Raw genomic sequence first — 15,507 nt, 5'->3', positions numbered from 1 at the left:
AGTCGGCTAATTTCTATTCTCCTCACAGACATGGGTCTATTGCAGAGAGATTGGCGGTGATTGTATTCAAGCACTCGGGTCTGCGGGGGGAAACTATAAAGTCAGGAATTAGGTAGGTAGACACTGTGACTTTTGAACAAGGCAACCCTGAAAGCACAATACCATGTGCCCCCTTGATGCATGAGTGATTTGCAAGAGAGGGTTGTTTTTTTTGTTTTTTTTGAGTGAAAAGAGTACTGCTTCATTTCAATATTTCCCAGAAGACATAAATACAAAAAAGTACTCAAGGAGAGGAGATGAACATCTTTTTCTTTTCAAAATTTCAGTCTTTATTTAACTTAAATAAAAGTGTAATATTCAACATATTTGCTTCTTAGATGGAGCATAAGAGAGTTATGTCCTTAATAGGTAAATATGGGAGGCCTTGTGTCACAGCCGTAAACTTCACTCTATGAAAGACTGTGATCTTTTTCTGTGGGGGGTTTGGATATTTCTGCTCTTTTTTTTTTTCATCTGGCTTTTTCTCACAGCCAAAAGATTTAGTCAAGATCAGAGTTTGTGAGATTCTCTATCCGTGCTAATCTTCAGGGCAGCCTTTGCAGCTTGTTTACGTCTCTCTCGCCTTCTGCAGAGTGCATGACTTTGACCAGAGATATTCCGGACTGGCCTCATAAACGCAGCATGTCTGAATTAAAAAAACAGATCATTCAGAACTGTTATGTCCGTACGACCTTATGAATGACACAAAGCTTTTAGAGAGTCCTCTGGTTCACTCCATTGGCCCCATTGACAGCAGTCATGTCAGTGTTAACACTGCAGCCTCGGTGCACAAAGCTGATGGTAGATTAACATTTCTCAGAAGCTGCAGTAGAACTCGTAGATGAAATAAGATGCAACCTGCCTCTTGTTCTACTGATATGAAGAAATAAATGGATTTTATGGTTATCTTATGTGGGGTGTGGAGCATACGCTGTCTGTTTAACTCACTGCAGAAGAGACATTTATCTTAAACAAGCTTAGTAATGGATGTTTAACATTTATATCATTCAATCCAAGCAGGTATATGTTTATGGGGAATAGAGGAAACTATTCCTGGTATGTTAGGAGTGTTTGTAGTTACAGAGCAGATACTTGTTGCAGAGATGTCAGAAGTCTAACCCTCAGTATAATCGAGTAAATATCAAGTCAGCTAAGATGAAATCTCAACAAAGATGACTCATAATGCTGTCTGTGCATGTGCGCTATTACATACAAATCACCTGAATTTCAACTCATCTGGTATTGACGTCTTCCTCAAAGTGCAGCAGTAGAACACGTTTACTGGATACAAACATTTCATACTTTAAGAGCTAACGGGTGGTGTTTGTTCTCTGATTTGGCGACATCTTTAACAGTCTGAGCTCAGGCCAGAAAAGGGTGATTGATTCCACAAACAGATGGATGATTTTACAACATAACAATTGAAACAGTTTTTGGTCCGCTGCTGTTTAAGACCTTGTAAAAAAAAAAAAACCCAAATCTGAGGTTGTTTTATGTTGTTCGACTCAGATGAGAATGGGAATGTCTGTTTATTGCAGTGAAAATCTCAATGATCAGATCTTTTTCAGTTATGTAGATTTCATCAGAAGCATTGTTCCCATTCACATACCACTCGCATGTTGATCTGTGAAAAAGACAAATAATGTGCGTATTAAACTAATTTCCTATCTTCAGCACTATTTTTTACTGATACTCCCACACCAGCATACACAAGATAGCCACTAATCCACTTGCCCCTTGTGTGAAAGAGGATATTTTAATTATACAGATGAAGAATAACCTAGACAGGTGCATGAAAACACTGCCCTCTCCTGGAATCATGCTGTCACAACGGATTCTAACGGTCGTCTGTGTTCGGTCGTCTGTGTTAATCCATAAAACACAAGATAGGGTGACAGTCTTATGACTGCCTTGATAGATACATCTAAAGAGGATACACAAACTACTGTGTCATTTATATTTACATGCAGGACTCAGGGCTCAGAAACAGGTGACCCTTTAGACGACCTTTAGTGCGATGTATGTAGCGCTTTATGGCTCCAAGTCACACACCACTGACTCATTCACTGGTCATGTCCTCTGACTGCTCCGCCTCAACTCTCTGTGATTTTGTCACTAGCTTTGAGTTTGTTGTTCTCCCCTCTGTGTCTTTTTCTGTGTGTTTCTACTTCCTGTCTGTTGTGTTTTCTCACCAGTTTTTGATTCTGCTAAATCTACCTGCCTTTTAAATTCGACTTTGAGACTCTGCCCTGGGGTTTTTGGCTTTTATTTGCTTCAGCTTTCCGAACACAATTCTGTGTACTGCTTTGGTACACACTGCTTTGGTCTCGTGGGGCACCTCAGGACTCCTGTGTTACTCTCTGCTGCTAATTCTTGTGTACCTTTTGTCTTAAGGTACATCAAGAACTGTGCCTTACTGTCACGTGCATCTGGGTCCACCATTTACAGATTTACAGTGTCTCCTGACGCACAGTAAAATAAAATGCTGCGAACTGTAGCTGTAGTTGACTAAGTAGTTGGCCAGTGTGGCTTCAAATGGGTTATAGTGGGGCAGATGACAGTCAGTGAATAAAAACTGAATTACATATTTTCAAATCTTTGGAAACAAATGGATTCATATCAGAGAAGTCTTGACAAACAAACCCTGTAAATCAGACCACCTAGGGCCATGTCATCAACATATTTTAATATCTTTTTTTTTCCTGTTTCATTTTGTCTGAATAGAAAACAATCATGATGATAACACAGAGCCCCAAGGCTCCACTTTGCTTGAAATAACCTTATCAGAGAAACGTTTTTCATTCCCCGCTCCTCTGTGCTTAAGAGCCTGTTGACCCGGACAACAGTCGAGACTCCCATTTACTTCCAGTGGAGACTAGTGCTGTCAGAGAAAGATTATTGTCATTCCATGTTTTGTTGGAAAGTGTATCTTACTTGGGCTGCAACTAACAATAGTTTTCATTCATGATTAATCTGATGATTATTTTCTCTCTTAGCTAGGTACCCTGTGGAGTTTTTGAGCCTTTGTAGTGCTGCAAAGAAATGTTTTCATGACTCTTTTGGGTTGCTCTCATGCGCACACCAGCATGCTGGTGACACAATACACTTTGTCCATTCCTGCCAGTGGTTTCACACTTTTGCATCAATTGACAGGGGGCGGCACCAAAACAAGAAGCAAATATATGATGCAGATTTAGAAACTTGAAATTGAAAACACTTGCTACACTTAAAAGATCCACATGATGGTGAGGAACACAGAATGTGAAAAACAGATTTTACTTGTATACAATAAAATTCCAAAGGACCCCTTTTAATTAGTCCATTAAATGCTGAGAAAATAAATTTGTCCAAGGTGACAAGTTCAGATGTTTTGTATGGCAATTATTATATTACATTTAAACATTATATTAAATATTATTTATAACATATAAAGGCAGCTATTCATTAAATATTGGAAGCTCTGACCATAAAATGTCTCTTGATTGAGTGGCTGATTCTTTTTCTGTTGACTTATTAATGTGGGGTGGCAGTACAGTAGCTCAGTGTAGGGATTTGGCTTGGAAACCGATGGTGACCACTTCCAGTACTCCAGAGTCAATCTTGGACTCACTCCACTATGTCATGGACAGCACTGAGCCGTATTTCAGTTAAAATGCACATAAAAACTTGAGTGATAAAATAATTTCCCCTCGAGGGATCAATAAAGTATCTATTTTATTCTAGCTCTACATTTTAAGAATGTTGAGCATTTAAGAATTGTCATAAATGTGAAATTTTCATTTTAATTAATTTGTAGATGAGTAAGAACAACATAAGATTCCAGGTTGTCTCCATAATAGCTGCTTTGTCTTCGCAGCTAGCTCATCTCCACTTGTTTCTCACCTTTTTATAAGGTCAGTTACAACTGTAATTCATTATTAAAGGGTTAGTCCATTACAGCTATCCATTATGTCTAGAACTGTAATATTAAGAAGCTGTTATGTTCGTATGTTTTTTAAAATTAGTTGTGTGTTAGCTTTAAAAAAAATAAAAAGGATTGTCACAGTACTGTACCCTACAAGGACATGTTCTGGATTTCAGTACGTTATCTGCCCCAAAGCTGCAGTCCACAGTACCTCCACAAGGGTGCAGCAGAGAACCTAAGTTGACATGATTCAAATGAATTACAGGTATGCCTTTGTGATTTAAAATGACACATGAAAATTCCAGGCTCATTACAAGCATTCAGACTCACTCACAGAAATATGATCAACACAATACCTCACATTCCTTTAGGGATTTGTATTATGAAATAAATCAGGTCAGAGAGTCATTTACACAGTGGAGGTGGTTTCCATCGCATCAGGGGAGCGTTTGCTTGTGCCAAAGAGTTCCAGGAAGAAGCACAATACTTCACATCATCTCATAGCAGAGACTGAAACAGGTGCTTTACTGTCAAATCTCAGATCTGCCTTTTCACTTCCTTGTGTGGCCTACGAGGCACAAACAAGGCAGGGTGACACCTATGTTACACCCTTTTCCTGTATGATCCACACCTATAGACAAAAACAACCCACATAGTTTATAATCTGTAAGATTTAAATTCCTCAGTCTTATAAAATCATTATGCAGTACGTGACTGTAGCATTGCTGTTTATAACCTACCTTAAAATAGCTTCAAACATCCCCTGAAATACCAACAAACACTTTATCAAATGAGGTCATGGAGTAACAAGGAAATATCTGGTGACGCTTAGGTATGTGTGTGTGTGTGTGTGTGTGTGTGTGTGTGTGTGTGTGTGTGTGTGTGTGTGTGTGTTACATCCATGAGGAAGTTTGTCGACGCCTGTTATTTAAAGATTTATGTGGTTGGGAAACTTTAATGATCCCGGATCACAAGGAAGGATAAAGTTTACACTTGTGGCCAAGCGGCAGGATGAGATCACACAGACACACTATATACCTGAGCACATTTCCTAACACCTAACCTCATTTCACCACTTACCACAACAACACACTTTTGTTTCAACGCTGACTATAAGCTTCAGATAACATAACCCTATATGAAAAGTTTTCAAAATGTGCTCGTTCACTACCTTGCTGAGAGTTCGGTGACAAGATTGATACTACACACGAATCTATTGTTAGCTGGCTACTTTAGCTTGACTTGTCATGAATACTTAAAATGGGGAAACTGCTAGCATGGCTCTGTCCGAAAGTGACAGAATTTGCCTACTAGCACCTTTAAAGTGCTTATTAACGCATTAGGCAGGGCTGAAGTGAAACCAGGAGTGGTAGGAAAACCCCTTTTAAAATCCTACTGACATTTGTAATGACTCGAATCCATTTAAATCCACTCTTAGGTCATCATTTTTACTCAACAGAATGTCCCGTTGTTCACTCCAGTTTAAGACAAAGTCGGTATATTTAAAAAAGATCAAATATCACCGTTGATTTAATATTTCACTCTTTAGCGCCTTAAATGAACAACGTTGCCCAAAAGCCTGGGACCACCATGGGTTTAACATCACAGCTCGACAAAAGAGGCAATTGTTCATGGTGAGTCAAGTGTCTGTGGTTGTAAAAACAACACGTCGTGGTTTGCGGGGGATTTATGTGCCAGACACTTTGCTTTAGAGGTGCTGGTATGTGGATTTTGTTACATTTGGGCTAGCTGGCTCTCTGTTACCATTTGTTATGCATGCTAAGCTAAGCTAACTGTTGTACAACAAAAGAGAAAGCGGATTTCCCAGAATGTCTATTTCTTTATCAATACGTCTTGTGAACAAGGGATGACCGACTTCTTCATGTACATAAAACCGATTTCCTCAAAACCACCTCCCTTCTCGAAAACATCCTTTCCCCACACACAGATCCTCATTACTTGACCTACTACTGGCGTACTTTTCAAGGGCCGATTTGACATCCCCAGAGGAGCCCAGCTCTGACGTGTTGGGCAATCTCTGGTTTGGCAGCTTCCCAGCAGAGACACTCCAGCTACCCTGTTGATACCTAATCTGTCTCTTGTGCTTACATGCACACACACACACACACACACACACACACACACACACACACGAAGACATGCAGGCAGGTATGCGCATGAACACGCACACAACGCTTACGCAAGCCCCGGCCAGTCATGCCTGCGGTAGTCATAACACACAGATGGTGGAGACATGCCAAGCTCTTAAGGTCAAACAATGATTCATAAGCAAAAGTGGATTAGATGAAGAAGTATATGTGTATTTAAGTTTAAATAGTGCTGGTGTTCAATGTTTGATGAGCTGACCTTGAGCTTCTCCTGAAGCTGAGGAAAAAAGAAAGCGGTGTATATGCTCCCCCTTGCGTATTCCAGGAAAAGACACTGACCCGCTATTGACATTTGTGTGTTTGAGGAGTTAAATGTTACATTACGCAAAGGTCAGAGAAGAGTAAACGGTTAGAGGCAGAGATGGAGAGACAGGGAGAGCTTTTTCCCTTTTTGAAAGGATGAAATTGAAGGTGCAAAGCACCTCCGCAGCAGAGCAGAAAGAGAAAATGTACTGTTTTCCCTCACATTGATGAAGAGCTGTGTGGAGAGAACTCTTGCAGGAAAACCTTCAAGGCATGCAGTCAATCTCTGTAATGTGCAGGTGTTTGCAAGGGTGTGTGCGAAAGTCAGAGCCGAAATGAACAAAACAAGCCATGTGAATATGAAAAAAATGTGATCTTTATTCAACATCTCCACACATATTTCAAATATACATATTTACACCTTTTGTACAATGAATATATCTCTTGTGTGTAACCTGTCTGGACTAATAATAGCCGCTAGGTTGTGTCACAAATACATAATTCACAGTGCAATATGAAGTTTGTGCACCCGTGTCAGTTTACTCTACATGTCACATGAATGATGTGTGAACCAGAAACAAAACCATAAATCATTTTAAATTACTTTTCTGTGTGGAACAATTCAGATTGTCACAAGTCTGCTCCCATCTGGTTTCTCCAACAGATGAGAGAAAATAATTAAAGAATTGCAACAGACGTTTTATTAGCCTACTGCGTGACCCAAAACTTTAATGCACAGCGCTTCTCAGATTTGCCAGATTTAGTACCATTGTTGAAATAACTGTGCCAGAATGAGCTGGCTTACAGAGCCACACTAGCCTGTAAAAGGCTTGAACGTCACAGAAGCGCTGCATCCGCCTGTCACTACCCGAGATAAAAACATCTTTTAGTATGTGGTACATCATGTCACTAACTATGATATCTAGTCTCCGTGGATCCACAGCTTTCAACGGCAAAAAGATTATAAAGAAAAGGGGGGGGTGGGAGTACCATTAAAGAGGTGAAACAGTCAGAACAGATTCTTACAGCCAAGGTCAGGACCATTCTCTACAGACACACTCGAGTGTTGAGTCATCATCAGACAACCACAACATCAAATATTGCCTGACTGCGACAGATTCAGAGCCATTAAGTTTATGAAACACAGTGATACGGGCACAACACTCTGCACAGCTCAGCTTTGTTAAAGCAACACAGTTTGACATAATGTTCTGACAGAAATCAACAAAACAGGTTCAACTGCTCAACCGTCTTCCATTTTCTGATTTGATGGTTCTTCAACTGGATGTTTTTCTTAAGAAATACGAACATCGATGGATTGAGAGATAATTTATATTGCGTTAGTCGGAAGTACCATTTGAATTATATGGATTTTTTTTTTTTTTATTGAATTACCCAACCATCTCTCCAACAATCCAGAGTTTCTTCCAGCATCTAGTGTTAGGTTTAGCTGTGGCTGATCGCACACATTTGAGAACAGATTGATCACAGTCAAATTTGCAAGGTAATAGACACTTCCTGTACAGATGCACCCTTTATCCCATGTATTCAACTGTAAAAAATAAGGTAAATGGTTTAGTTTCAGCGGGTAAAAATGAGAAAACTACTGAGATGTACTTTTCTCTTTTAGCCATATACAAAGACTCGTGTTAGCCCACTGCTTAATGTTGGGGGTGTGTGTGACAAACTCTGCTTTTCTGAGTCTTCACATCAGTCACACCCTGCTTTTCTCAACCTCCTGCGCATGGTGGGAGATTTGTAAATGCTGAGACGTTGCCAGATTGGCAGCGAAACACCTTTGTAGCATCCCCGCTGAGGGTGACACATCAGTCTTCTGCTAACCATCTTTCTCACTCTGTGACACTGCCTGCTGTGAGACGTCAAGCTTGTACTAGGCCTTTCCTCGAGCCGCTTGGTGAATCAGCCGGTGAAGCCTCCAACCTGGTCAGAGAGTGAGAGGAACAACATCTCGCTTTCCTCGCCTCCCGTTCAGGATTCATCCAATGCCTTCTGAAGCCTCATGAGCACAGGCTGAGAGCTGTGCAAGCACTGGTGTTTGCTGTTTGTCGTGTGATGTACTCATAATAGCCTGCAGAGATTATTTTGTTAACATAATCTGGCAAATTCTGAGTCCTTGTTATTTCTTTTAGCACCAAATAATTTCAAAAAACACACGTATAGAAACACAATGAATGATCATTGTGAACAATGCCCTTAGCAAGTAACACATACGACAACAAAATACAGTACAGTAAGTTTTTGTAGAAAGCTTGAGGGTGTATGTACACTCAACAGTACACAAATGGGTTTCTAAAAAGTGCCAATGTTTTAAAAAAAAAAGAAAAAAAAAAGAAAAAAGAAACAATGAGTCCCTCATAGCGATTTTTTGTTTTGGTCCCTCAGACAGACTCATCTGAATCGAGTCTGTCAGCAGAACAGATCGTCATCCTCTTCCACGTCAAACGATGGCACCATCTGTTCCGCCGAGCTCACTTCCTGTTCACCCAGCGCCACTTCCTGCGACGACGGCGGCTGGTGGAACCACGGGTGAGCGAACAGCTCATTCGCGGTGAGTCTCTCCCAGGGTTCTTTCCTCAACAGGCTCTGGAGCAGACACTTGGCCTTTGGCGACAAGCCCTCTGGCAAACAGCACTGGCCTCTGCGGATTTTGGAAAACAGCGTGGCCGGGTCTGGGTCGTGGAAGGGGTAGCGGCCAACCAGCATGGTGTACAGCATGACCCCCAGGCTCCACATGTCGGCCATCTTGCCGGAGTAAGGCGCGGAGCTGCTGAGGATCTCTGGGCTGACGTAGGCGGGGCAGCCGTGGGTGTCTGACATGGAGTCATCGTTGGGGTCTTCCAGGACGCGACAGTCCTCGAGGCTTTCTAGTCTCACCTGTGTCCTGTGAGGGAAAAGGCAAAATGAGGTCAGGACGAAAGACCTTTAGCTTAGACAATAGTAAAAAAAAAATGTTGAGTACATCGGAAATTCCTTTCTGTTAGCTGCATGCCTACTTTCAAAAACAGATTGCAAATAGAGATGTGATATCATCTGTTATCTCACACAGAAAACATCTCTACTCATTGTTGGTGAAACCTTAGAACTAAATGCTCCCCCCCACACCCAAATCCACATTTCACAACCAATAGAATATTGTTTTTTTTATGTCGTGTTGTTGTTTGACATCATGTTCTCAGAGTTCCCATGTACAACAATATTTAAAGCACATGTCACAGTGAGTCTATTTCTAACAGCGGCTTTGTTTAACATTGTCAAACACTTCAGAGATCTGTTAAATGTAAGTCACTGATCGTATCATGGAAAAACAAGCATCCTTCCTGGACAGACAGACACACACACACACACACACAGACCAGTGAACTCACTCTGACCTAAGTGCACAACAGTGAGTCCTGTTAGAGAAGCAGAGCTGCCTAAGCAAATTTCCCAATGACTTCCTGGCACACACATGGTCACATAAACACACATAAAAATATACAGCTCCAGCACCCTCCTCCTCCCCTACTCACACACACAATGCTATATTTAGCCATCTTAATGACAGGACATACATTTAGTCCAGCACCAGAGCAACTAAGATTGTGGGAGTGTGTTTGCAGAATGAGACTGAGACGCTCTTTCAAAATGATGGATGGGACAAAGATAAAAAACATATGATGGGAAACTTTTTTTTGCATTGTCTAAGGACATAAAAAAATCAACAAATTTCAAGAGTGATTGTCTGCAGCAAACAGATGTGCTATGTCTTTAATTAAAAAAAAATCCATGTGTGCCTCTTGAGATTTGCCCTCAGGGCTAACACAGTGACTGAGGTTCTATCAAGTCAAATGCACATGTGCCGTTTTAGCTCAAATCCAGCGGGTCGACTCAGTGAGACTCTTCAGTTGTCAGACAGAAGTGGCTGGAGAGAGAGAAATAGACAGCCGGAGAGAGGATGAAAACAGCCACAGTGACAGCCAGAAGGACCAAGATAGAAAGCAACAGATATTTAACACACCAAGATAGTGGAGGAGATAAGTCAGGAGAGGAGAACGAGAGCTGGAGACAGAAAAGGAAACTGAACAGAGAGAGTTAGAGGGGTGGAGAGAGTGACTCATCCTTCTGTTGAGAGTACATATCTTCTCTCCTCCTCTCCCTCTCTCCCTCTCTCTTTCTCGAGCCGAGGCTATCTGCACCTGGGTCCCACACTTGCGGCGCCAGCCATCCCATAATTACCCTCAAATGGCTGTTGCCACATCAGTGACGCACGGGAAGGCTGGCCCAGCAGTGAAGGTCTGCATGCTTCATAGCGCTAGTCACCTTTCCTAAACTGGCTCTTCCAAGTGCACTGTATATGTGTGTGTGAGTGTGTGTGCGTGTGAATGGATATTGCATTTGTCAAATTGTTGTGACTTTCTCTGTCTCTGGCTCGGCTGCTACATTGTTGGCCGGGGACGTTGCATCACAGTGTGATTGTTGGGGTTTGAAAGATGCCTGATTATGAATTTTAGAGGAATGTCTGACAGAAAAAATAAAAAATAAAAAAAGAGGTCACGCAGGATCGCAACATTTCACGGAGGCTTATGTTGAAAAGTCTGCCTGTGATTGGACTGAAGCGGCAATCTGAAACGCCTGATTTTCTGGAAACAACAAACAGCCAAATTCCATGATGTCACACATGCCGTCTATCATCCAAATCTGCAGCTCTGTTTTTACAGTCACATCACAGTAAGATCATCTGTAGTGCCACTGTATCGCTAGGCAAAGCGTAAAGAGAAGTCATTGTCAAAAAAGAACATGTCATCCCACAAGTCCAGGTCAGGTGGGTTAGTCCACCACCATAAATGTTGCAATGTTGTCACCCAGCTATGAAATATGTATTTGCAGACAAAAAGCCGTTTGAGCTTGTGAGGCACAAAATGAATGTGTAATCAGCAACACATACAAACATGCATGTATGGACACACTCACACACAAAGAATGAATATGAGCTATGCAGCCCCCCCTCCTCCTCCTCCTACTCTTCCCCTCTGCACATATACACTGTGACTCATCTCTGCAGCCGTATAGCTATCAGAGGGACACAACCAACTTCAACTTCTCTCACTGGCTTGTCTGCTCTCATTCATCCAGCGTGACCCTGCAAACCCAGAGGTCATGGATGGAGAATGTTACTGTTGGGGGGGCGGGGGGGCTTTGGAAAAGCCGGAAAAGGGTTGGAGATGGAGGGTGGGGGGGGGTTGTGTGAGTGGCATTTAACGGACGCTTACAGGAAAGAGAGTGACGCAAGGGCAAAGAGGCGACAAATAGTTTTGTAAGCAGGGGTTTTATGTGTCTTCCTCAACAGAATGCAGACATTAAGGCATTAAGACGTTACCTAACTTCCCTTCGGAGATGAATAAAGTCATCTATCTATCTATCTATCTATCTATCTATCTATCTATCTATCTATCTATCTATCTATCTATCTATCTATCTATCTATGTGGGTGTATGTGGGTGCCAGTTTGAAACAAGGCGCTTTGAACTACTCCTTCGTGTACGAAAGCTTGTTTGAATGAATCCTTGTTGGAAGCATCACTTATTCTGCAGCATGGCTATGATGTAATTTATTAATAAATAATGAGTAATAAATATATTCTCAGATATAGACCGCAGAAGGGGGGGGGGGGGGGATTGTCTCATTCACCAGGCTCGTCTAGCAACTCTGCCAAGCTCCCACCCACTACATTCACACATGCACACAGACACACACACACGCACACATGCAAAACAAACACACACCACGCATACAAAGAGACACAACGAGAGAGTGAGAAAGGGAGACAGACAGAGAGGGCGAAAATCTGGGAAGCAATGCAGTCTGCCTCCACAAGTACAGAACCTCCTACTCTATCTGTGCCCACATTGATATCTGCACACATGGCCTGTGTGTATCAGCTGCTCTGTGCCTTCACTGGCACGTCCTACTACACTGCATCCATTTAAGTCTGACAGCTTCCAAATAAAGTTAACTGATGCTACAAGACGAGGATGAAATTGAGAACTGGCTTAAAGGAATGTGACGGTGAACAGGTGCAAACTATGTGAGGAACTTTTCAGGTGTCATGTAACACCAAACATTGTTTCCTTGTGTGGTGCTACTAAAGGATGCACTTCTCACCTTTTCTCATCAGCGAAGACAAACTTGCGGAGCTTGAGGTCACCCAGCACGATGCCGGCCTGGTGGCAGTGTGCCACAGCCTGAGCCACCTGACGGAAGAGCCTGCAGGCGTGCTCCTCATCCAGCCTGCGACAGCTCTTCACCAAGGTGTGCATGTCCCCAAAGTCCTTATCCAGGAACACGTAGGCCTTGCGTTCGCCGAGAATGATGTCCCTGATGCCGGCCACATTCTTGTGAGCTGGTAGGATCCCATAGGGTCTGATCTTTTCCTGGTAAACTCCCATATCAAAAACCTGGGGGGAGACAGAGAGAAGAGAAGAGGAAGGAGGAGGGACAAGGATGCAGGATGGAAATTAGGGAGGGAGGGAGAGAGGGAGAGGGGGAGGAGGCTTTGGGTCAGTGTGTTCTTAATCATCATCTGAGGAAACAACCATGCAAATTTGGCAGGGAGTTTTAAAAAAAAAGGCATGAGGTGTGCTTTGATTCCAGCCCAATACTCTGCTTCTGCATGAGCATGACAAATGAACCCCCAAAGCATAAAGAGATTAACTTCATTAATCAACAAAGGCAAAAAAAACAACAAAAAAAACGCCTGCAGCTCTGTCGTGCAGAATAAACACATGGATGTGGAACAGTGGAGGATTATCAGAACACATCCTTATCATGATGGTCTCTCTTTGTCTCACATGTTTGCATTTTTGTGTCACGGCGTGGCGTATTGCAGTGACGTGTATGCAAATGAGCCGAGTTGACAGACACAGAGTGAAGCCATATCGTGCCAAAGAGAGGCGGTGGACTTGACTGTTATTTACACAATACGGCACGAGATTATGAGGTCGAGTCTCATGGTTATGAGTCTTTCTGGTCTTTTTGTAAACAGATTCAAAGCAATCATGTAGTTCTAGATTGAAAATCTGCACTGGCAGCACTGATGTGTTGAGCCACATTTCGCGTGAGAATGACACTGGCTCAAACCTGATGACATGTCAGACAAGGCTGTTGAGCAACGCGGTGTCTTGAAACACCATTCATTCAAAGAAAATTGCACAATGACGGGATTGCGCATACCTTGCACAGTAGCTCATCGCCAGTGTCGGTGTTCATCGCGCTATGCACGCTCTCCCGGTCCGACAGAGGTAGAAGGAGAAACGGTCCTATCCTGGATGGCCCCTGGTGGGTCGCAGGGATAGGTGTTGAGACTGGGCTCACAGGGGACCCGGGAGAAGTACCGAGGAGTCCCTGTGTGTCCCCGGCTTCGGCGCTCAGCCTTGCGCATTTGGCCGGTGGCTGGTCGTCTGAGTCCAGCCGCTTGTGCGCACCTCTCCCGGTGCGGATGCAGGGTGCCGGGTTGCTCCACTGCAAGTTCATCCTGACACGATTAAAAAAATAACAATAAAAACAAAACAAAACCCTCGACTTGTTTATTATGAGTCCTTCAGTAGTTAAAATAAACTACAAAGTGCGCGCTCCATTACTCCGTGTGAGCCTCATCATAAATGAAACTTCAGCGTCTTTTTTGGTAATAATCCAACCCCACGTCCTTTTGGAGAGCGAATGCCCGCGGCTCTGAGGTCTGTGTACTTTTTGGATGAGAAAAAATCCGAGTCCAGACTGGGAGAGAGATAGAGAAAGAAAGACTGGAGAGAGAGGGAGAGAGACAGAGAGAGACAGAGAGAGAGAGAGAGGGAGAGAGAGGGGGGTGAGACGGAGAGACCGCCTCACACTCACAGAGAGGCAGTGAGTGAGCGAGTGAGCTCCGGTGATGTTGAGATCAGAGCTCAAACACTCCGCCCGACCAGTCCAGCCTCCTGGTGACACAACCATTGAGCAATCCTGTAGCGGCACCGACTCCAGCTCAGAGCTCGGCTCTGATGAAACTGCCTGCTGTATTACCTTTCTCAGAAACGTACGTGAACATATGGTGGAAACATTAACGTCAGTTTCCCTGTGTTTGTCACGTTGTTATTAATTCCTCAAAAAAAAAAAAAGAAAGAAAGAAAGAAAGAAAGAAAGAAAGAAAGAAAGAAAAAGAGCCTTGAACATGTGAGAGGAGTGAAGAAATCATCTGTTACTTATCATGGCTGCCTCATCAAGCATGCACATGCTTTAGACAATAATTAACAATCTTTTAAAACTCTCACTCTGACTCAGTTCTTCCTCAGCCATTTATTACAGGTTTGCACCAATCTCTCCACAGACCTCCCGTATGGCACCTCAAGTGTTTGCTCTCCAAATGTTAAGCCTCAAGTGTGAACTAGCCAGCACAAAGCTCCAAGTGTATGAGCCTTAACTCTAGCTTTAACATCACCATGATATTTTCCCATGCTGAAGCCTGTTTGTTATGTGGATATGACTCACCCCCATAAAGCCTTGGTGGTGCTGGGCTATAAGCATTCACATAAAATATGCCAGTGCGGCTCCGTAAACAACATCACAGCAGCTGGGCTCCCAGAGACACTGATCCCAGGCTAAAACTACTTGTATACCCAATTACCACAAACAAGCAAGCAGATACTGTGCAATCTGTGTGAAAATTATGCAATATTCTTTAAAAAAAAAAAGTATAATCAGTGAACTATAGACTGTAGGAGACAGAAATTGAAGGGTGAAGTACAGTATATAGTCATTCTGACAAACATTCCTGTGATGGTGAGTGTTAAGATGAGCCGACAGTGTGAGGTAATTATAAATGTGCATGTTTGTGTGTGCTGTCACACACACACACACACACACACACACACACACACACACACGCACAGACCATGTGTGCGTTGCGCAAGAGTTCTCTTTTTCCACTGCTTTATGTCAAACAAGCATTGAGGCTGCAGTTACTGCGCGTTCACTGAGCACCAGCTGGCCTGTGTGTTGCCCCTCTTTTGCACAATCCCCTCCTGCCAAACAGAAGCACGCCGTCCCAAACCATTTCTTCTCACATTTGCAACACAGTTTCTTTCACTTCCAAGCAGCCACATGCTTTAAACCAGGTCACAG

General features: G+C 42.9%; 1 protein-coding gene across 1 annotated transcript; it reads right to left on the bottom strand.

Annotated features, from left to right (window-relative positions):
- Positions 1-6,716: 6,716 nt before the first annotated feature.
- trib1 (tribbles pseudokinase 1) lies at positions 6,717-14,493 on the bottom strand. The gene is made up of 3 exons (XM_010736107.3): positions 13,585-14,493; positions 12,517-12,809; positions 6,717-9,256 (listed from the first exon to the last, which is right to left on the bottom strand). The coding sequence occupies exons 1-3, from the start codon at positions 13,882-13,884 to the stop codon at positions 8,782-8,784; spliced, it is 1,068 nt and encodes a 355-aa protein (XP_010734409.2). The 5' UTR covers positions 13,885-14,493; the 3' UTR covers positions 6,717-8,781.
- Positions 14,494-15,507: the final 1,014 nt, after the last annotated feature.

The sequence above is a fragment of the Larimichthys crocea genome, chromosome XIII (assembly GCF_000972845.2).
Source record: "Larimichthys crocea isolate SSNF chromosome XIII, L_crocea_2.0, whole genome shotgun sequence".
Lineage (NCBI taxonomy): Eukaryota > Metazoa > Chordata > Actinopteri > Sciaenidae > Larimichthys > Larimichthys crocea.
The sequence above is the reverse complement of the archived record's forward strand: the minus strand, read 5'-3'. Positions and strand labels throughout refer to the sequence as shown.